The sequence below is a fragment of the Ailuropoda melanoleuca genome, chromosome 20 (assembly GCF_002007445.2).
Source record: "Ailuropoda melanoleuca isolate Jingjing chromosome 20, ASM200744v2, whole genome shotgun sequence".
Lineage (NCBI taxonomy): Eukaryota > Metazoa > Chordata > Mammalia > Carnivora > Ursidae > Ailuropoda > Ailuropoda melanoleuca.
This window is the reverse complement of record NC_048237.1, coordinates 1,223,819-1,246,248: the sequence shown is the minus strand read 5'-3', so window position 1 is coordinate 1,246,248 and position 22,430 is coordinate 1,223,819. Positions and strand designations below refer to the sequence as shown.

Below are 22,430 nucleotides of genomic sequence, written 5' to 3'. Positions count from 1 at the left end.
TTTGCTCACATTCTGTATGATCTCTAGCTGCTGATCGTCCCCGCTCAAAGCTCTATGATGAAGAGAGTCTTCTGTCCCTCACTATGTCCCAAGATGGATTTCCAAATGAAGATGGAGAACAGATGACCCCTGAGCTGCTGCTGCTACAAGAAAGACAAAGAGCTTCTGAGTGGCCCAAGGTAATAGCCTCATTCCTGGACATATATTCTAAAAATATATTGGAACAAAAGCCGGGAACAAGGAACAGATAGTTCTGTTTTGTTTTGTTTTGTTTTTTAAATTATATTTATTGCTACATGTATTTTCATGAAACTCTTCCCAGTTGACTTAGGGATCTGATACTATTACCTACCTTCTTCTGCCTTATGATTTTTACCCATCGGGCTAATGATGGCACTTCTGTTTGTCACAGAATCACATAGCTGGTACTCAGGCCCTAAAACCAGTATTGATTTCTTTTCCCCCCACTCAGGATCGTGTCCTTATAAACCGTATTGACCTCGTCTGCCAGGCTGTACTCTCAGGGAAGTGGCCTTCTAGCCGCCGGAGCCAGGAAATGGTAACAGGAGGAATTTTGGGGCCAGGCAACCACTTGCTAGATAGTCCTTCATTGACTCCAGGAGAATATGGTGACTCTCCAGTCCCCACACCACGAAGTAGCAGCGCAGCGTCCATGGCAGAGGAGGAAGTGTCCGCAGTCACCACAGCAGCAGCTCAGTTCACGAAACTTCGCAGAGGCATGGATGAAAAGGAGTTTACAGTTCAGATCAAAGATGTAAGCTCAGCATTTAGGCGCTGGGAAGTGGGGAGGGGGACTGAAGTTTTGCTAACTACTTCGCTAAGGGGATAGTAAACTTATTTGGTTAGCTAACTTTAAAAATCGGAGGGGAATTGGGGTGCCTGGCTGGCTCAGTCAGTACAGCATGCAACCCTTGATCTCAGGGTTGTAAGTTTGAGCCCCCGTTAGGTGTAGAGATGACTTAAAATCTTTTTAAAATAAATAAATAAGTAAAAATAAAAATGAGAGGGGAGCAAAATTAGAGTTCACAAAGCTCCATTGAGGGAAAAATATTTTTGAAAGGAATTTAATTGATATAAGGCTTCTTTTGGGTGGCTTGTTTCTAGGTCCTAGAAACCTAATTTTTAAAGATTGAAATCAAATTGTGGGAAAGCTGTTAAAATAACGCCTAAGTATTATGGGCCTTATTAAGCTAAAAATAAGAAGTCATTCTTGGTGAAATTAAATCAGTGTTGTTTATTTTATAGATGGGAAATTTTATTTTTCCTGATCATCTTCCCTATTGAAATCCTATTAGCTGGTCCTTAAGTACTCAACAGGAGAATTTGCTTTTTCTTTCTCTCTCTCTCTCTCTTTTTTTTTAAAAGTAGGCTCCACACCCAGCATGGAGCCCGGCATGGGACTTGATCTCACAACCCTGAGATCAAGACTTGATCTGAGATCAAGAGTTGGATACTTAACTGACTGAGCCACCCAGGCATCCCAAGAAAAATTTCTTAAACTAGTGTGTGATAGGAATTATCAGGATTTTGCCCCTGTGATGAGTTGCCATGCTAATATTGAGACACCAGGTATGGGGTGTTGTTGAGATAAATTCTTCTCTTACATCTACCTGAGGGGCACTAGGTCAAGAAACGAAATCTTTCTGTGGAAAAAGTATATGTTTAGATGCATTTCTAATTTCTACCCTTTAGTCAGATGGCCTTCCTTCTCATCATTGAGCCAGAGGATGACCCTTACCCTAAGATCCCCAAAGCTTAATACTTACTTTAAAAATGTGTACCATATGACATCTTGGGTGGGTGGGTTGTCTTCTTAGGAGGAAGGATTGAAGTTAACATTCCAGAAGCACAAGTTGATGGCTAATGGAGTAATGGGAGATGGACATCCTCTGTTTCATAAGAAGAAGGGAAACAGAAAGAAGCTAGTCGAGGTGAGTGGGAGAGAGTCTTTAACATGATGATTAGGTTTTTTATTCTTACTAATTGATGAAGGCAGTTGGGATTAAGGGACTAGAAGATACTAGAATTATTTTATGGCTACCATTGGCTCTGCTCCCCCTCCCTCCCTGCCCCAAAGAAGAGTATGTGCTCATGGGGGTGGATTCTGGGTTTGCAGCTGGAGGTGGAGTGCATGGAAGAGCCTAATCACCTTGATGTGGACCTGGAGACCCGGATCCCTGTCATCAATAAGGTGGATGGTACTTTGCTGGTGGGTGAGGATGCCCCTCGCCGGGCTGAACTGGAGATGTGGTTACAGGGTCATCCAGAGTTTGCTGTCGATCCCCGATTTCTAGCGGTGAGTGGCAGTTCCATCCAGCAAGATTTAAAGTCATTTGCTTGGTATTTAAGCTGCGTGAGAGGGAGGAAGCATGCCATAGTATGTCATTTTTTTCTGTATGTGCCTGTATAATAATACCCAGGCTTCCTAACTCACAGAGTTGTTGTGAGGATCAAAATAAAATAATGTTAAAGCACTTATTAAACTAAATACTAGGTAAAAATTTATTATTAAACTATTATATAACCACCTAATTTGGGGGGGAGAGATCTGCTAATGGCAGTTTTCCACTAGGACTAATCCTTTATTTATCCATGCAATAAGCATTTGTTGTCAGACTAGACACTAGTACCTTAATAATTACTCCAGAGAGATTTTTATTCCTCTAGGATAACTGATACTTTTCTATTTCAGTATATGGAGGATCGCAGAAAACAGAAGTGGCAGAGATGTAAAAAAAATAATAAAGCAGAATTGAACTGTTTGGGAATGGAACCAGTACCAACGGCTAACTCTAGGAATGGGAAAAAGGTGAGTTAGACTGAGGCATTACCACTCTGATCCCACATTAAATGTGAATTCCATTAAATTACTGGAAATGTAATTTCGTGTTCTGTTACTTACCTTTTTTCCAGTGTATGAAAAAATGTATCTTCAGTCCACCAATCAGGACACTGGAGTAATTTTATTGGTATTTTTACAGTCCTTGGCATCATCATCTGTAGAGGAGCATAAAATTCTTAAAAAAGTAACTTTAGCACTTTACTTTAAGCATATTAAAACATAAGGATTAATAAGATGTGTTGGAACAATCAAGACCTTCTGCTCTTCTTCTGACTGACTAAGGGATTTTTGGCAAATCCTTTAACCTTTTCACTTTGCACATCCTGAAAAGTTGAGGGTATAGGAGCAGATAATCACTTAAAAGTTTTATGATTCTGTACATTTTGGAAGTGACATGGGGCCTACCAAGGACAATAGTCATAGTGTTTCCCAACATGGAGGAAGTTGAGAATCACTGATAATAACCAGTAACAGCTAAAGGACAGGAAAACATGTTTTATAATAGCAACTTTGGTTATTCCATTATTTTTAAATGTACTGAGGCTTTTATCCCAGTTATAGGCCATTTGGTAAATGAGGTACCCATAATCCTTTGCACCAAAATCTGACTAAAAGTTTCTCTTTGCTATGTTTGCCATAGTTTGGTCAGTAGTTGTCTTTTTTAAACATATTACATCGTGGTTTGTTTGGTAAGCAGTCATTTAAAATGATTAGCACTTATCTAATCATCCCCCATTGGATCTTTTATATACATCTTTTTAAAAATTTTTTATATATATGTAATATGTATATAAAAGCACATGGTATGTCTTTTAACAAAATTAATTTCCAAATAAACAGTATATATCTTCTGCATTTAACAAATTGAGATTGTTACTTTGCACATTATAGTTATTTGTGAGGTGCATTTATGATGCTTATTTATTATTTTTACATTGGTGAGAGTGGTTTCATATAAAATTGTTACCATAGAAGAATATTTTAACTTTTCCTCATAGCCTCCATGGGACCAAGAATATAATAAGCAGAGTGATTGATGTGGGAGGCTGGTGGCTGGAAGGCTGGTACCTTCTCTGTCTTGAATTTAACATTATAGAGAAGCCTATAAAAAAGGCTTTTCCTCTAGTATTACCTATTTTTCCTTCAAGTATTTTGCAACTTCTTTATAGTTATTTGATAAATCTAAGAAAGGAAAGATCCTAGGGAGTCTCAGAAAATCATAATATGACTAGTACAGAATTCTTCCTTTCTTTCTTTCTTCCTTCCTTCCTTCCTTCCTTCCTTCCTTCCTTCCTTCCTTCCTTCCTTCCTTCCTTCCTTCCTTTTTTTTAAAGAATTTATTTGTTTGGGAGAGAGGGAGCCTGGTAGCTGGAGGAGGAACAGAGGGGGAAAGCATCTCAAGCAGACTCATTGTTGGGCTCGATCTCACGTCCCCGAGATCACAGCCTGAGCCAAAACCGAGAGTCGGATACTTGACTGACTGTGCCACCCAGGCGCCCCAGTACAGAATTCTTAATGCAGACCGAATTAATGGTGTATTATTACTGGTACCTGCAGAAGTTTAGGTGCTATTACCCTTATGTTTTAAAAGTCTACACAGATACAGTGTATTGAGATGTTTATTTTTCCAAATCAGAAAGGTATATTCCCATGTCAGGTGTTAGGCTCAGATTGGTAAATACAGTCCAGAGTCACAGATACCAAATGTCTGAGTTTAATGCCAGTGTACCCAGTATTATACTTAGGTCCAGCAAAGTAGAGGCACTAGAAGTAATAAGTTCCAGCTTCAGTGTATTTAGTCAAAATTTATAGTCAGAATATTCAGGGGTGTCTGGGTGTCTCAGTTGGTTAAATGTCCAACTCTTGATTTCAGCTCAGGTCATGATCTCAGGGTCATGAGAGCGAGCCCTGAATTGTGCTCACACTGGATGTGGAGCCTGCTCGAGATTCTCTATCTCTCCCTTTGCCCCTCCCTGCCCATGTGGATTCTGTCTGTAAAAAATAAAAAAATTTACAGACAGAACATCTAGAAGAAGCAACTTAAAATTCAGCAGATATGTTTTTTTATCAATGTGAAAACACTTTACTAAGTTTTGTGAGGAGCTACCCACAATCTTTCTGTTGTTCTAAACATCCAGAAAGAAGTCTTAACCTGACCTGTCTTTAGTTTCTCATACTCTCCTATGCTAACGAGTAATAGTTTTGTAAATGTCAATATAGTTGTGCTGCACTTCACATGGTAAGATCATGTGAACAGCCTGCCATCAGTAAAGTATACTGTGCAAATACTGACTCATTCACTAGCTTACTCAGTCTCCTTGTTAACAAAGGTAAGCATCTGTGAAATGGCTGGATGGAGTAAAGGTACAATGTAGTCATGGAAAAAAGCAAAACTCTGGTTCACGTAAGTGTCAGTGTCAATTTCTCCATTTTAGCCTTAGCATTGGAATGCTTCCAGCAGCTACATCCAGCATCTCCTCCTGTTACCATCTAGCCTCATCTGACTATGCTTGCTTTGTCCCTCCTAAAGATATTCAGTAAAAGCACTTGCAAGCTAGGACTCTGTTGACTTCTAGTTTGCTTTATTCCTTTCTTTGTTTTTACTATCTTCTCCTTCCTCCTAGGGTCACCATGCTGAAACTGTGTTCAACCGGGTTTTGCCGGGGCGTATTACACCAGACAGCAGCAAGAAGCGGGCCCGTAGGATGCGGCCAGACCTTTCAAAGATGATGGCCCTGATGCAGGGTGGAGGCACTGGGTCCCTATCTCTGCATAATACCTTCCAACACAGCAGTAGTGGCCTGCAGTCCGTGTCATCCCTGGGTCACAGCAGTGCCACTTCTGCTGCTTTGCCTTTTATGCCGTTTGTGATGGGTGGTGCAGCATCATCCCCTCATGTAGACTCCAGCACCATGCTTCATCACCACCACCACCACCCCCACCCCCACCATCACCACCATCACCATCCAGGCCTGAGAGCCACTGGCTACCCTTCTTCACCAGCCACTACCACCTCTGGTACTGCCTTGAGGTTGCCACCACTGCAACCTGAGGAGGACGAGGACGATGAGGATGAAGATGATGATGATGATTTATCTCAGGGCTATGATAGCTCAGAAAGGGACTTCTCACTCATTGATGATCCTATGATGCCAGCCAACTCAGACTCAAGCGAAGATGCTGATGACTGAAGCCCCAGCATGGTCCGCATTGCTTGGGTGGCTGCTGTATTTTCAATTACTCTGGCCCTTGGACTATGGAAAAGTGGGAGGGGCAGGGGAGATGTGGGGAAACCCAGGACTCCAGGAGGTGAAAAGGAAAAAGAAAACTTGTACCTGATTGCTTCCAAATTTGAGAGGTTTGGGTGGGCAGGGGGAACTCCTAAAATAATACATGACCACTTCCTCATTTCTGGGGAAGGAAAGGAGACTAGAGCAGCTGATGTGCTCACCCCTCCCTAAACCCCTCCATTAACCACAGACTATGTAGCGCTGGCCCTAGCCTTTGGCAGAGCCTGTTCCTGGCCGAACTGTGGATACAGCTGGAGGGTCAGGAACTGTTACCTTCCTTCCCCTTGGCATTAATAAATTTAAGTTAATCCTTTTCCACTCTTCCCTTGTTCTATATTTGCTAAAACCCAATATAAATATGTTAATTTTTGAATTCATGATGGGTAATATAAGTACCACTTTCCTAAAGTTCATTATTGTAAATGCAGTTACCGTGGATAGGACAGACAAGTCATCTGTACTCCATTAAAGGGTATATGTAAGTGTAGTCGATCCAGCTTGCTAAAGGCAAGGGAATTGTTTAAGTAATTGTCGGGTAGGCAAATATTCCAGATTCAAACTCCCAAGTTCTTGGAAGAAATGACAACGAAGAATTTATTCAAGGAACCATGTACATTTTGTTTGGAATTAACTGAAGCCATAAGAATGGCATCACTTCATGAACTGTGACAAGGGAAGAGGCTGACTGGAAGGAACGTTGTCAAGGCTTGGGCCGGGTGTGTGGGGGGTGCAGACTGGGTTGTGTGAAGCCCCTCAAGCCATTTATTTCCTAAGACTTTTTCCCTGCCATCCCAGCGCTCAGATGAAGCCTGGACATTTTATTTCCCCTTCTAAGGCAGAGAGCTTTATCGGGAGGGTGGACTTTTTCTCCCTGGTTAGTGCTCTCTCTATCCTCTCCACCAAGGATCCTTCCAGTCCTGGAGCAGCGGAGGCTTTTACCTCCCCACCATTTAGGAGGGGTACGCACCCAAAGTTCCCACTCGCATCCCACGCGAGATCCCGCTCTTTCCGCTTCCCCTTCGTTTGTCGGTGGGTGGGGCCGTTGCAGCGGCGCGCGGCAGCTTGTGTGGGGCGGGGCAGGCACGGCAGGCCTCCCCCCTCCTTCGCGGTGCCCCGCCGCCCCTGCCTGGGCCAGAAATCGGAGCTCCTGGAAACCGCAGCAGGGCTGAGACTAAGGGCGGGGCGGAGCGTCACGTGATGACGTCGCCTCGCGTTTGGCTGTTGCTAAGTTGACAAAACCCCGCGAAAATCTAGACTCCTTTTGTGTTGCACATTTTGTTGATTTCCCCACTGTCTTTCTTCCCTTCCTCTCCCTAACCTCCGGAGAAAGAGTTAAAAAAAAAAAAAATTCCAAGCGCTGTCTGCACCCGGAAGCGGAAAGGGCATTTTTGAGGTCGATACTTCCGGGTCACTGGGAGAGTGCGGGATTCCGGGGCCGAGAGCGGGTGGCGGATCCGGGACCTCGCGTGATTCTCGGAACCCGAGCAGGAGCAGCGTCTGTGGCTATGGCTGTGACTCTGGACAAAGACGCTTATTACCGGCGAGTGAAGAGACTGTACAGCAATTGGCGGGTGAGATAGATCCCGTAATTTTCCCTAGGGAGCCCCCCTCTGCCATCCCATAATAACCCCTTTTCTCGGCGCCCTTTTTTTCCTTTTCCGTCGGGAATTCCCGGGTTCAGTGTCGCACCCCTTCAGTTGCTGCAGGACCATTCACCGCAGGCCGCCCCCAGCGCCGCCCCGGAACAGGGAATCCCCCGCAATCACCCTGCCCTGCGGCCACCACCATCTTCCCCGCGTGCTGGCCCCCGTCATGCATAACAGCCTCCTCTCATAGTCTCTTCCCGCCCTAGAAGAGGCATCTTCCTTCCCTCCCACTCCGTGATCACGTCTTGCTGCCCCCCTCCTGCAGTGTTCATACACACCCACGCACTCGCTCTGTCCTTCCAGAACCAGAGTATTGCGCCCCAGGTCCCGCCAGAATTACAACCTTTTTCGTAAAGGGTGGATGGAGGGGCTGGTAGGATGTGAATCGGGCTTTTCGTGTTTATCGTTTGCGGGGCTTTTGCTGGAGTTAAAAAAAAGAAGTACTAATCACGCGCAACCGTCTCATGTTCTAGGCCCTGCCGTGGGTAACACAGAAACCTAATGCTGAAAACCTGCAAGCTTTAGTAATGCAAAAAACGATCCTAAAACCTCATTAGTTTTCTTCCTTGGTAGAGTATCCGGGGCACGTGTTGAGAAAAAGAGCCGTTGCAGTCCCCAGTGTTTTAAAGATTGGGTAATTTTGCCGCTTGAAAAACGTTCACGGTTAGAATTTATTTTTATGATAGTAATTCATCAATTCATATATTTGATTGCATCCTGTGGTGCAAGCTGAGCTGTCTAGCTTAAGTCTGGCCTCTGAACTCTGTCATCCAGGGAAACTAAAGCTAATAAAGACTTTTTAAAACCTGAAAAACGTCCTGACAAAAACGATCAGTTCTGATTTCAGCACTGTAAATTGCCTTTCAAAGAGACCCTCTACTAAAAACCAAGCTATTAAAATTGGTGTTTCCTGCCATTCATATTAAAGGCTCATGTGCCTGTTTCATCTTTTGAAGATAATTGCATTAGATAATTGAAAATAAAATGGATTCTTTGTTGCGTTTTATGAAAGGGAAAAATGATGTTTTACGAGACAAATACTGAACGTAAGTTTTTATTTAAAAATTTTGTATTGGTTAATTTCTAACGAATGTTTCACAGTTGCTTTCACTGTTACATTTTTAAATTTTAACACAGTCCACGTTACAAAAACTCTTTCTAGAAGCTGTAGTATTTTCTAGAGGTTAGGAAGTGCAAATGTGCAGTCATCAGAAGCCCTCTCTTCCACCCCTCGACCCCGAAATTACACACCCTTGATGTGGAGGTTATTTCTAGTCAGGGTGATTCAGAGTTAATCAAGTTATTCTTCATCTTCTCTAGACCATTCACAAAAGCTAAGATTAATTTAGAGCTCAGAGTTCCGTTACATGATAGATGAATGCAAAACATGAGACTAGGAAAAACTTGAGGCCCAAAGACAGATTAGCAAACTTAATATTAAATGACAATCTTTAAATCCAGGAAAGTTAAATTATTGGCCCTACTTTTTTGTTTCTCAAAAATCATTAAAATTTATCTTGGCCCTCCTGCTTACATCATTTGAAGAGGTATGTTAGATGTTAATGGTGTTTGAGTTATGAGCGAGATCCATATAAAAAATGTACTCACTAGCAAAATTTGTGGCTAATAATTATGAAATCTTACTTGAGTAAACTTTCTGCTTTCTTGTAACTGTAAATTTTAATAACTATGCCCCAAACCTACCTGTAGGATTCCTTTCTGCACGCACAGCCTTTCCAGGTTAGAGTACGTTCATTCTGATCTGCTTAAGCGTAGATCGTGGTTGTCTGGGGTGTGGGGTAAATTCTGTTTGCTTAATTCTCTTAGCTGTAACAGAGAGATAGTGAAATATATAGGTGCATAATACAGTTATTTTTTTACACTTTTTCCTTTTTTTAATAAGAAAACTAACATTGAGATAAGGGAGTTACTTGAAGTTAACTATGTAAGTCCCAAGCTTTGTATTGTCAGCACTCATCTTCAAAGAGCTATCCATTGAAATTCACAAACTAGAACATTAGTTGCGTGCCATATCTACTTTTTGGTTTTAGATGCCTTCACGCGGAAGGTTTCAGAACTGTGTGGTCGTGTGTGTTAGCTCCAGCTCTTCAGCCGCATAGAGTAGAAGAAAGCTAACCTTGTTTTGTTTTTAAAATGCAAACAGGAGTTAATGTGACTCCTAATCTCACTTATCTGCAGATTGAGTTTGGGTTAGACACACATTGTGAGACTATTGCCAGTAAGATATTTCTTTTTTCTTTTTTTAAGATTTTATTTATTTGAGAGAGCGCACATGGGCATGAGTGAGGGGAGAGGGGGGGGAGAGAATCTCAGACTCCATGCCCAGCGTGGAGCCCATCTCCTGGCTCAGTCTCACAACCCTGAGATGATGACCTGAGCCAGAACTAAGTGGGATGCTTAACTGACTGAGCCACCCACGCGTCCCAGTAAAAGATTATTTCTTAATTACAGTTTTCATAACTTATGGCCTCCAAATAGGTGTAGCATCACATACTTCTGTTTGAGTAGAAATTTCTAAAACATCAACGAGAAATAGTGTCATTTGAGAGATGAGAAAAAAGGCTCAGTCAAAAATCAGGTCTCTGAAGTGACTAGAACTTATTACTGTTTTATGACTGTACGTGGATGTTTGAGTCTGGTCCATTCCTGCCTCTAATTTTTTAAATTAGAACTGAGCAGAAAGGGTTTGCAGCACCTGTCTATTTCTGTGTTAGAAAACTCCAGGTGGTAGTGGGTCATGACAGTGGGCTGTGGGCCTCTCCTCTGGCCTCTTAACTGGATCCTTATTCAGGGCTCCCAGCCTTTTCAGCATTGTGATAATTTTTAACCAGGTATTATGATTAGTACCACATGGGGTATGAGGTGAAGGAGGTTAGTCACCATTCTGCAGTTTCAGCTTTTTTTTCCCCCTAAGATTCTTTTTTTTTTTTTAAATTTGATAGCACAAGCAGGGGGAGGGGCAGAGGGAGCAGGAGAAGCAGACTCCCCGCTGAGCTTTATCCCAGGACCCTGGGATCATGACCTGAGCTGAAGGCAGACACTTAACTGACTGAGCCACCCCAGCACCCCTGTACCTTGCTGCTTCAAAATTGTCTTTAATCAAGTAATACATATACAGTGTGGCCTCTGGGTGGCTCAGTCAGTTAAGCATCCCGACTCTTGATTTTGGCTCAGGTCTTGATCTCAGGCTGGTGAGTTCAAGCCCCGCATTGGGCTCCGTGCTGGGCATGGAATCTACTTAAAAAAATAAATAAATAAAAAAGGTAATGTATAAGCTTTTAAAAACCAGGTAGTTCTCAGAATCTTAAAAGCCGGTCACCTGCCCCAGAAGCAACGACTTTTAGTTCTGCTTCATATTTTGAAATACTGTTACTTATTTGGTTGTCAATTTTAAATACTGTTGTTTTAGTAGTTTAAGATTGAAGTTTGATTTTTGTATAGCATCACACTTAGTCTAACTTCTCTACCTCCTAATACTTTTTAAATTTCTTCACACATCGTTACGAAAAGCTTCCAACATACGGAAAAGTGAAAGAATTTTGTAGTGAACACCTGTGTACCTACCACCTAGATTAACAATTAACATTTTATTATACTTTATCACATATCCACCCCTCTTGAAACGTTTTTTCCACAATTTTTATTGAAATCAGTAGTCAGTTTACATTTTTATGGTCACACAGATGAAGTAATAGAGTACAATTTCCTTTTCTCTACAGTTTTTCATTTTTCCTGATACTAATGATTGCCTAAATTTTTCTCCTTTTTAAAAAATCCCTACCCCCAACTTTTTCCTGCAGTTCTGTCATAATCTTATCAATCGTTTGTTTTAAAATTCTCACATTTGTCAGGTATTTTTTTAATTCTGTGTTTGTTTTTTTAGCCACCAACACCAGTGCCCTCCCCCAGCCTTACATTATATTGTTCTGTCTGTGCAGGTTGTACTCCAGGCCCGTTGAACTTGGGACTTCCCAGGGTTGGGTCCCCTATGTCCTACAACCCTCGTCTTGATTGTTTTCTCTGTTAGAGCGTTTCCTCTAAGAGCTTCTTAAGAAATGATATAGAGAATATATGTTTCCTGAGCTGTTGTGTGTCTTAAAAAGTTTTACTCTGTCTTCACTTTTGGTTAGTAATAATAGCTCAGTGGGAATAAAATTCAAGGTTGAAAATCTCTCAGAATTTTGAAGCTCTTGTCAGTCTTCAGACTTTTTCAGTATTACTTTCAGAAGGCAAATGGGTCTCTGTCCTGATCCAGTATATGTGGCCTGTTCTCACTGAAACATTTAGAATCATCTCTTTATCCCTTGGGTTTTGAAATTTCACTGTCTTGGTAGGAGTCTTTTTTTTTCCTCCTTGCATTAAGTTGGGAAGTAGGTGGGCCGTTTAGTCTCAGGACTCAGTGCTCTTCACCGGTAGAATCGTTCGTTGTTGGTTACTTTCTTGCTTTGTTTCCTCAGTGCTGTCTTGTTTTCCCCCGAAGTTCCCATTCGGGGGGTTGAGGTCTGTTGGCTTAAGTTTGTTGGTTATTTTTCGGTTTTATTTCCTATCTCTTTGTCCATTTCCAGTATTGTGTTTTAACTTCATTTTCCCACTTTTTATTGAATTTTTAAAAATTTTCAGCTATTTTTAATTTCTAGGAGTTCCTTGTCCTCTATTCTTTTGTTGTTTCATGGATGTGCTATATTTATTTATTTTTTAGGAGGTGTTTTAATTTAATTTTTATCTTCTGTCCTCTGTCTTGTCTGTTTCCTCCGAGTTTCCTTGCTTTCTCTCTTACATATTGGAGACTTCACAGAAACCAAAATAAGGCTTGGCTACCCATCTGTGTTAAGAATAAGACCATAACAAACTGGTTGGCAGCTCTGCATGAATGGGGCCTCTCAACTAGTTAGGGGTAACTGTAGAGTGAATAGGCTTGCTTATTCCATGGAGGACTCCCAAATGTCAGTATCTGAAGTGTTCTCTCTGAATTCGGTGAGGATGTGCAAGGAAAAATCCTCTCAGTTCTTTTCTTTGGGACATTTGTTCCCAATTATGGTCATTCAGAATACAGACGTTCATTTAATTTTCTTTTTTTTTTTTAAGATTTTATTTATTTATTTATTTATTTGACAGAGAGAGAGACAGCCTGCGAGAGAGGGAACACAAGCAGGGGGAGTGGGAGAGGAAGAAGCAGGCTCCCAGTGGAGGAGCCTGATGTGGGGCTCGATCCCATAACGCTGGGATCACGCCCTGGGCAGAAGGCAGATGCTTAACGACTGAGCCGCCCAGGTGCCCCTTTCATTTAATTTTCTAAAAATTAATACTTGCCTTCTGCTGGGCCTAATATTTGAGTCTATAGCCTTTTTGAGTTCATTTTTCCAGAGAATAAAGTCTTTTTGCATAGGGATTAGGTGTTGTCTCAGGACTTCCAAAGAACTGGGGGGGAGGGGGTATTGGGGGGGGGTTGTTGCTCTCTTAAGCTTACTGACCAGACCTTCTGTTTTTAGTCCTGAACTCATCCAAGTACAATGTACCCTGTTCCCTTTCCCTGAAACTTGGTGCCTCTTACGTTCTGAGCTCATTGGCGCTCTCTGAGATACGCGTACCTACTGATACCTTCCCGGTGAGAATGTTTGTCAAGCGTTCTTGGGGTGTAGCTACCACAGCTCTGCTTAGTCATTTCCCATTCTTTGTCTTCTTTTCATCTTACAAAAACCTGCTGATCTCTTTAAGCCTAAATACATTCAGAAAGGATACTTTACATCGCTAAGAATGGAAAATCGTGTCACTTTCCAAAAATAAAAAGTAGCTGTTACAAAGTAAAGATAATGTAAGCACAACAGCATTAGTAAATTGTAGCGGTGTTAAGGGCTAGCATTAAACAGATACAATCTTTTTTTAAAAAACTTTGTTACGTTTTTATTTTAATTCCAGCATAGTTAACGTACAGTGTTATACTAGTTTCGGGTGTATAATGTAGTACTCAGTGCTTCTGTATGTTACTCCACGCTCTGTTCAAGATAAGTGCGCTCTTCACCCTCCTCACCTATTTTACCCATCCCTCCTCCCACCTCCCCTCTGGTAACCATCAGTTTTTCTCTGTAGTTAATTGGGACACCTTGGTGGCTCAGTCAGTTAGGTGGCTGCCTTCCGCTTAAGTCATGATCTTAGGGTCTTGGGATCAAGCCCCACATCAGGTTCCCTGCTCAGTGGGGAGCCTGCTTCTCCCCCTCCCACTTCCCCTGCTTTTGTGCTCTCTCGTGCTCTCTTTCTCTGTCAGATAAATAAAATCTTAAAAAAAAAAAAAAAAGAGTCTGTATCTGGGTTTGTCTTTTTTCCTTTGCTTGTTTCTTATATTCCACATATGAGTGAAATCATGTGGTATTTCTTTCCCTGACTTATTTTACTTAACATTATACTCTCTAGCTCTGTCCATGTCATTGCAAATGGCAAGATTTCATTCTTTTTTTTATATAGCTGCATAATATTCTATTGTGTATATAGATATATACACCACATCTTCTTTATTCATCTGTTGATGGACACTTGGGCTGCTTCCGTAATTCGGTTATTGTAAATAATGCTGCAGTAAACATAGGGGTGCACATATCCTTTCAAATTAGTGTTTTTGTATTTTTCCTGGGGGGTAGATACGATTACTGAATCATAGGTTATAGTTCTTTTTTTTTTTTTTAAGATTTTATTTATTTATTGGAAGAGAGAGACAGCGAGAGGGAACACAAGCAGGGGGAGTGGGAGAGGGAGAAGCAGGCTTCCCACCAAGCAGGGAGTCCGATGCGGGGCTCCATCCCAGGACCCTGGGATCATGACTTGAGCCGAAGGCAGACGCTTAACGGCTGAGCCACCCAGGCACCCCTCTATTTTTAACTTTTTCAGGACCTCCATACTGTTTTTCACGGTGGCTGCACCAGTTTGCATTCCCACCAACAGTGCACAGTGTTCCTTTTTCTCCACATCCGCCAGCACTTGTTGTTTCTTGTAATTTTGATTTTAGTCATTCTGACAGGTGTGAGGTGATATCTCATTGTGGTTTTGGTTCCCATTTCCCTGATGATCAGTGATGTGGACCATCTTTTCATGTGTCTGTTAGCCATCTGTATGTCTAGAGAAATGTCAGTTCATGTCTTCTGCCCATTTTTTAATCAGATTATTTGTTTTCGTGTGTTGAGTTGAATAAGTTCTTTATATATTTTGGATATTAACGCTATATCAGATATGTCATTTTTAAGTATCTTCTTAAACAGGTAGAGCCTTGATATGATCAAGTAGATTTAAAGAGAAAAATAGGTCCCTTTTTTTGCTAGGTGATTGAATATTTAAAGCCACATCTGTGATCACCTGAAATCATCTTCTGTATGAGTTGTACACAGACTTTTAGAAAGTCTGTCCTGCTGCACATGTTCTGTACTAATAGTGCAGCTGGCAGCTAATCTTCGACACCAGTGACTGGTGGTGTGGTACACAGTAACATTTGTAACAAATAACCTTTTGGTCTGTAATAACGATGACAAATACATAGTAGTTCCTTTGAGCTAAGCACTGTTGAAGCGCTTTATATACATGAGCTCATTTAATTCCCACAGCAGTATTTATGATTGAGGAGAGCAGAACGTAGGTTAGATCACAATAAGTGGCGGGATTAGGGATTCAAACCCAGGCAGTCCGTTTTTCAGAGTGAGCCCTTACCAATAGGCGTTAGTGGCTCTCTGAGTACAGTAGGCAGACCTTGATACTTACTGCTTGCAGTTGCTGAAGAAATTTCCATTCAATTTAAGAAGTCAGCAATACTAACATCTTACCTGAAAAGTTTGTCAAGTAACCCTCAGTCTCTTTATAGATCAAAATCAGAAACCTTCCAGAGGGATTCATTTTTATCTTTAGGATCCTAATGAAATCCTCATCTGATTTGTTAACTGAAAGAACTAGAGATGATAGGAAAAGTATAACTTTATCTGATACTCTATAACTGTATGCTAATAGAAAGTATGTATTTTACATTTAATATGTGTATTTTAATTAGGCTTTTAGCACTTTTTAAAAAGTCTAAATCATCACGAGTGTAAGGACTGCTTATGTATTTGTGTGGGAAGCGTTGCTACGTGTTGATTGGGGTTTTGAATATGGTGATGCATACTGCATGTCAAGTTTTATCATGAGGGTTACAGATAATAAATAAATGCAAGGCACATAAAAAAAGTGGCTGCTCAATAACTACTACTATTCCCATCTGAAACACCCATTTCAGCAGGGTTTGGATGTCAAGTGGACCAAACAGACTGGAAGGTGGCAGAATTTGGAGACAGAAAGGGTTTGGTGGGTGTAGAGAATCTGTGCACACCAGGGGTCACTGCTGCAAGATGGTTCATCTAGAGAGGGGAGCACAGAGATCACAAGTCCAGATTTGACAAGGGCTCAAGTCCGAGTTCTGAAGATCAGCCCAAGCAGAAGAGATCAGGTAGGAATCGGGGCTGTTGAAGCAGCACAGAGCTGAGCCCCAGCTGCCTCCGGTAGCCAGGCTGGCGCTTGGAGCTCGGTGTAAGACTGGTCCTGGGACAAGGGCTGTTAGCCTTATAGCATTTTTCTTTCTTGTTCCTTTTTTCAAGCACCCCATTCTATTCTAATATTTTAAAACAAATTCCAGACATTTTTTTTTTTTAAGATTTTATTTATTTGACAGAGCAAGTGAGCACAAGCCAGGGGAGCAGCAGAGGGAGAGGGAGACGTGGGCTCCTTGCTGAGCAGGGAGCCCATTGTCGGGCTCGATCCCTGGACCCTGGGATCATGACCTGAGCCAAAGGTAGACGCTTAACCGACTGAGCCACCCAGGCGCCCCTCCAAACATAAATTAATCTGAAAATATTTTATATATGTAATATATAAATCTTATGTTATTATGTGTTGTATTACTTCAGGTAACTTATGCAAGTTTTATAAGCAAATAACCAAAAATCTCCCATAGTTTCAGACTCTCTTCAGATATGATCTGTATAAAGCATTTGTACTCCTCATAAGGTCTGAAAATACAAAACAGCACCCCAGATTTTGCTGTTTGGTTTTATTGTAATCCTTTTCATTGAATCACATTTTAAGAAATTTTTTCTCTAGGGGCGCCTGGGTGGCACAGCGGTTAAGCGTTTGCCTTAGGCTCAGGGCGTGATCCCAGCGTTGTGGGATCGAGCCCTGCATCGGGCTCCTTCACTGGGAGCCTGCTTCTTCCTCTCCCACTCCCCCCTGCTTGTGTTCCCTCTCTCGCTGGCTGCCTCTCTCTCTGTCAAATAAATAAATAAAATCTTAAAAAAAAAAAGAAAAGAAAAGAAAAGAAATTTTTTCTCTAAATTCCTTATCTTTAAATATCTAAAATTATCTTTAAAGGTCTAAAATTCTCCTATTACTACGTTTCTTTCCTGGTTAGAGCCCATTGGTTTTTGTGAAGAATCAATGAAGAACTTTGTATGAAATGGTCAGAGCAGCTGGGTCCCAAGAGAAGTTAGGATTCATCCTCTCACCTTTGTAATTGACAGTGGAAAACTAGGTATTTTAAACCAATTGAAATCCTTGGAATGGTTGAGTTTGTTTCCACGTCTGCTTGAAAAGGCTGAATATGTAGGCCTTTTTCTCTCTCTCCCTATTTTCATTTTTATTGAGATCCCTTTGGATGATTTTCCCATCTTATAGTGATTAAGTTATATGATTACACTCTTTATATACTTTTAAGAAATGTATTACTATGTGTTTTGAATTTTTATACATGTTGATACCTCTTTCTTGAAAAATTTTGACTGGACCAAGACTTCAAGTATCAAAAGAAAAAAAAAGAAATACAATGGACTTTTAGACTAATTTCAGTGGTGTTTTTTGCAGACAGATATTGGGGGGGTTACATCGATCTGTATCTAGAACCCATAAGCATTAAATATAGGCAAGTGCCTCATGCTAATTTTGGGAGGTTATCAGGGTCGTGGCAATATTATTGCCACAAAATCCATGTTTATTGAAGAATTGGAGCATATGTAGCAAAAATTGAGAGGAGTGTTTAATGCCAAGAATAGTGTGTTAATGTGCTGTGGCGTAGGGGTCATACAGCACAGGGGTTCACAAACTCTGATAGCAGTACCCTTTACATTTTGTTCAGGACCCCAAAAAGTCTTTCTTTGTACTGTTTGCATCAAGCATAGAGAGAAAAATCTGGCCTCATACATACATGAAGCTGATGTGGGGGGGTATTTTAATAACCTTTTTAGATAATTATGGGGACTACATTAAAACTCGAGAAGTGGTAATCTTTTAAAAGGTAGTTGTAATTTAGGATTTGAAACCACACTGTTATACTTTTTATACTCAGGTTATTGTACCTTCGATCCTTTACCCATGGCCGACTTTGTAAGATCATGCATTGGTTCTCTCAGTTGTGCAGATCTTCTAAGTGTTACACGTTTCATTATATGATATCAAAGAATCATGTGTGTTAATGTTACCACTAATTTTATCAGAAAAGTCTTAAGTAGGGAAGTTGTCTAAATTCACAGTGGCAAGTCAGCTATTTCAGAATTCTCATTTTTGCTTGAAAATTCAAATTTTATCATTGACTACATAAGACATCATGCATTTTCCTTGAAGCAACTGGCTCACTGCACTCATTTTCAAGAAAATGTATGCTAGATACCCAGGTCTGCTTAAATGGCTCCTTCAGCTTGTTATTACTTGTAAAGTTTTCCTTAAGACAACCATTGCACTTCACTTTACACATAGAAGTGCTTTGTGTATACTTCCCATTTCTTATACAGAATATTGAAAAGATTGGGATTTCTTACTATTAATCATTTTTGCTGCATCAAGGGCATTCTTAGAGAAACTGCCCCTCCCCCCCTTTCCATGAGCGTGCAGTAGTGAAGAATGACTTTGGTGCTGCTGCCTTGATTCATGCTAAGGCACTAGGTGTTTTAACTCCCACTTCTTTTGCATCATCAGTGAGAACTAATGATAAAACTTTACCAACCTGAAGGAAAACATTTTCTCACTGAAAATCAGTGGGAGAATGCCTACAGTTTCTCTGTGGCAATTTCTTTGTCTGTGTGTTTTGTTGTGGTAGAGAAATTCAACAGAAACTTCAATTGTATTATTTTTGGATTCTTACTGGCAACCAGAAGCCTTCACCTGTGAAGAGGTCTATAGATGTTTTTCTTGACTTTATAAGGAAAGTTAGAGATTTGACCTTCTAGCCCATTATTGCCAGTCTTTTGGTCTTGTAGAATTATTCAAGAGTAGCCAATGGTTGGAGGACTCAGGCTGCTCAATTTCAAAACTGGTTACAAAGCTGCAGTAATTAAAACGACGTGCTATTAGTGTAAGGATAGATAGATACATAGATAATGGAATAGAACTGAGAATCCAGAAACAAACCTTCACATTTGTATCACTTGATTTTTTTTTTAAGATTTATGTATGTATTAGAAAGAGAGTGCATGCAAGTGAGGGGGGCAGAGGGAGAGAGAGAACCTCAAGCCGACTCCCTGCTGAGCATGGGGCCTGAGTCGGGGCTTGATTTCATGACCCTGAGATCATGGCTTGAGCCAAAACCAAGAGTCAGACGTTTAACGGACTGAGCCACCCACGCGCCCCAGTATCATTTGCTTTTTTATTTTTATTTATTTATTTATTTTTTAAAGATTTTATTTATTTATTTGACAGACAGCCAGCGAGAGAGGGAACACAAGCAGGGGGAGTGGGAGAGGAAGAAGCAGGCTCATAGCAGAGGAGCCTGATGTGGGGCTCGATCCCATAACACCGGGATCATGCCCTGAGCCGAAGGCAGACGCTTAACCGTGTGCCACCCAGGCACCCCCATTTGCTTTTTTAAAAATACATAATTTGGAGCCTGGGTAGCGCAGTCGTTAAGCGTCTGCCTTTGGCTCAGGGCGTGATCCCAGCGTTCCGGGATTGAGTCCCACATCAGGCTCCTCCGCTGGGAGCCTGCTTCTTCCTCTCCCACTCCCCTGCTCTGTTCCCTCTCTCGCTGGCTGTCTCTCTGTCACATAAATGAATAAAATCTTTTTTAAAAAAATACATAATTTGGTTTTTGACCAGGACAGTTCAACGGGAAAGAACAGTCTTTTCAAACTGGATATCCCTATGCAAAAAAATAAACTGAGGCCCCTTCCCCACACCATTCACAAAAAATTAACTCAAAGTTAATCATCAGATCTAAATAGCAGAGCTAAAACTATAAAACTGCTATGGAAATACAGGTAAATCTTTATGTCCTTGGATTAGACAAAGCCTTCTTAGGTCTGAGATGAAAAAGCACAAGAAAATAATTTGACTCCTTCAAAATTAAAAATTTTTTGTGTTTCTAAGGGTAGTATCATTGTGAAAGTGAAAAGAACCCACTGAACCCACTGAGAAAAATTTGCAAGTCCTATCTGACAAGAGACCTAGATCTGGAATATAAAAGGAACTCTTGCAACTTAATGATAAAGCAGATTCAGTTACAGAATGGGTAAGGAATCAGAATAGGCACTTAAGGTAGATAGATGGTCTGTGATCACGTGAAAAGGTGCTCAGTGTCATTGGCAGTCAGGGAAATGCAAATCAAAACTACGGTTACTTCACACCCGGTGGATGGCTGTAATAAAAAAAATCAGGTGTTGGTCACAATATGGGGAATTTGGAACCCCGATAGATTGCTGTTGACAATATAAAATGGTTACAGTCACTTTGGAAGACAGTCTGGTTAAACTGTTACCCTCAAAAAGTTAAACAGAGTTAAACACATGACCTAGCAATTCTTCACCTAGGCGTATACTCAAGTATGTCTACACGGAAACTTGTATGAGTGTTCGTAGCACCATTACTCACAATAGCCAAAAGATGGCAACAACCCAGATGTCCAGCAGTTCAGTAGATACCGTGTGGTAGGTCCATACGGTGGATTGTTACTCAGGGACAGGAAGGACAAAGTTCCGACACACGCTACGGCATGGGTGAACCTTGAAGCACATTAAGGGAAACAAGCCAGACACAAAGGCCATGTATATGACGTGTCCAGAGTAGACAAATCTGTGGAAACAGGTTAGATTAATGGTTGCGTACAGCTGGAGGAAGATGTATAGTGATTGCTCATGGATTTCTTTTTGGGGAGATGAAAATGTTCTAAAATTAGGCTGATGGCTGCATAACTCTGAATACTAAAACCATTGAATTGCACACTTCAAATGGATGAACTGTATTGTGTGTGAATTCTGTCTCAATAAAGCTGTTTATCAAATAGAGTAACTTATGACTGTGAGGCTGCCAAGCAAACATGTACCTTCAAGTTGGCATTTCTGTTAGGAAAAAATTATCTGTACCCTGAGTAAATCCTGAAGTCTGTATTCAAGTTTTACGAGGATAAAAAGAAAATGACCAAATTACCCACTCTTTACTTTTCAGAAAGGAGAAGATGAGTATGCCAGCGTCGATGCCATTGTTGTATCAGTGGGTGTCGATGAAGAAATCGTTTATGCCAAATCAACTGCCTTGCAGGTGAGAGGTTTCTGGCAGTCTTGGCCCGAGGGTCATTGAGTCAGCGACTGCACCGTTCAGCGTGATAGTCACTAGCCACATTAAAAGTTTCATTCCTCAATCCCAAGCTTCAAGTACGTGGTATTGGTCACCGTATTAGAGCAGGTAGGGGATATTTCCATCACCACTAAAAGCTGAGTGGACCAAAAAAAAAGAAAGGAAAAACTTGAAAAAATGAACACATTCTTACATAAAAAGAAATAACTATACTGCAACTAAAGAAAACTAAATGTTTACTAAAGTAAACATTAAAGTTTACTGGGGAGTGCTTAGAACATAAGGAAAGAGTGGTCTGTAAATTGAGATATAACAAAAAAATATAACAGTGAAATAAGCAAAACAGCTCTTTCTCTTTTATTTTTTTTAAAGATCTTATTTGAGAGAAGGAGGGAGAATGAGCAGGGGGAGGGGCAGAGAGAGAGGGAGAAGCAGACTCCCCGCTGAGTGTGGAGCCGGATATGTGGCTTGATCTGATCGGAGGACCCCAAGACCATGATCTAAACTGAAGTCAGATGCCTAACCGACTGAGCCACCCAAGCGGCCCAGTTCTTTCTCTTTATTTAATCGTCAGGGATGCAGGGTTTTTGGGGTCTCCGCCGTACATAGTCTAGCCCACGGTGCACAAGTTGCTAGCGCTCTAGCCATTACATCTGCACTCCAAGCAGAAAGAGTGGAGAAAGGGAAATGGAGACCTCCTTCCCTTTTTAAGGAGACTTGCTTGAAGTCCCACGGAATACTCCTACTTAAAACTTACTGGCCAGAACTTAATGGCCATACTGAGCTGCAGGAAAGGATGGGAAACAGTCTTCATGTGGAGTAGTGTGCCCAGCTAACAATCCCGTTTTCCTGAGGAAGAAGAAATGAATAATTGGTAGGCAGCTGGCAGTCTTTTGGGGGAGCCAGAATGTGCAGTTCCCGGATGTGCTACTTTGTCCCTTGTTTCATGCATTTCTGTCTACTAAACAGCAGTATGGTTCCCATAAACACAAATTATCCAAATGAATTGATGGTCTTTATTATGGACATCAAGTAGATAAATTAATAAAT

At 41.2% G+C, this 22,430-nt stretch overlaps 2 protein-coding genes, 1 long non-coding RNA gene and 1 other non-coding gene across 9 annotated transcripts in view; 3 read left to right on the top strand and 1 right to left on the bottom strand.

Moving 5' to 3' along the window:
* CHD8 (chromodomain helicase DNA binding protein 8) overlaps nt 1–6,469 on the top strand; it is a 58,832-nt gene extending 52,363 nt beyond the window's left edge. For 4 of the 6 annotated variants that reach the window (XM_011235510.3, XM_011235514.3, XM_034648611.1 and 1 more), the window contains exons 33-38: nt 28–179; nt 473–775; nt 1,839–1,952; nt 2,138–2,317; nt 2,714–2,830; nt 5,488–6,469. In XM_011235510.3, the coding sequence (XP_011233812.1) occupies nt 28–179; nt 473–775; nt 1,839–1,952; nt 2,138–2,317; nt 2,714–2,830; nt 5,488–6,054 (1,433 nt within the window). In that variant the 3' untranslated portion in view covers nt 6,055–6,469. The remainder of the gene's footprint in view (nt 1–27; nt 180–472; nt 776–1,838; nt 1,953–2,137; nt 2,318–2,713; nt 2,831–5,487) is intronic. The other 2 variants (XM_034648610.1, XM_011235512.3) reach the window with 2 other exon arrangements.
* Nucleotides 1,552–1,640, top strand: LOC117797340. The gene has a single exon (XR_004622269.1). It is a non-coding gene; the product is annotated as a small nucleolar RNA U6-53/MBII-28 (small nucleolar RNA).
* Nucleotides 2,234–7,461, bottom strand: LOC105241380. Its single transcript, XR_860426.3, has 3 exons — nt 7,121–7,461; nt 2,924–3,018; nt 2,234–2,370 (listed from the first exon to the last, which is right to left on the bottom strand). It is a non-coding gene; the product is annotated as an uncharacterized LOC105241380 (long non-coding RNA).
* Nucleotides 7,462–7,540: 79 nt separating this feature from the next.
* The window catches only part of SUPT16H (SPT16 homolog, facilitates chromatin remodeling subunit), a 35,912-nt gene continuing 21,022 nt past the window's right edge, over nt 7,541–22,430 (top strand). The window contains exons 1-2 of the mRNA XM_002927817.4: nt 7,541–7,724; nt 21,252–21,344. Of these exons, the coding sequence (XP_002927863.1) occupies nt 7,659–7,724; nt 21,252–21,344 (159 nt within the window). The 5' untranslated portion in view covers nt 7,541–7,658. The remainder of the gene's footprint in view (nt 7,725–21,251; nt 21,345–22,430) is intronic.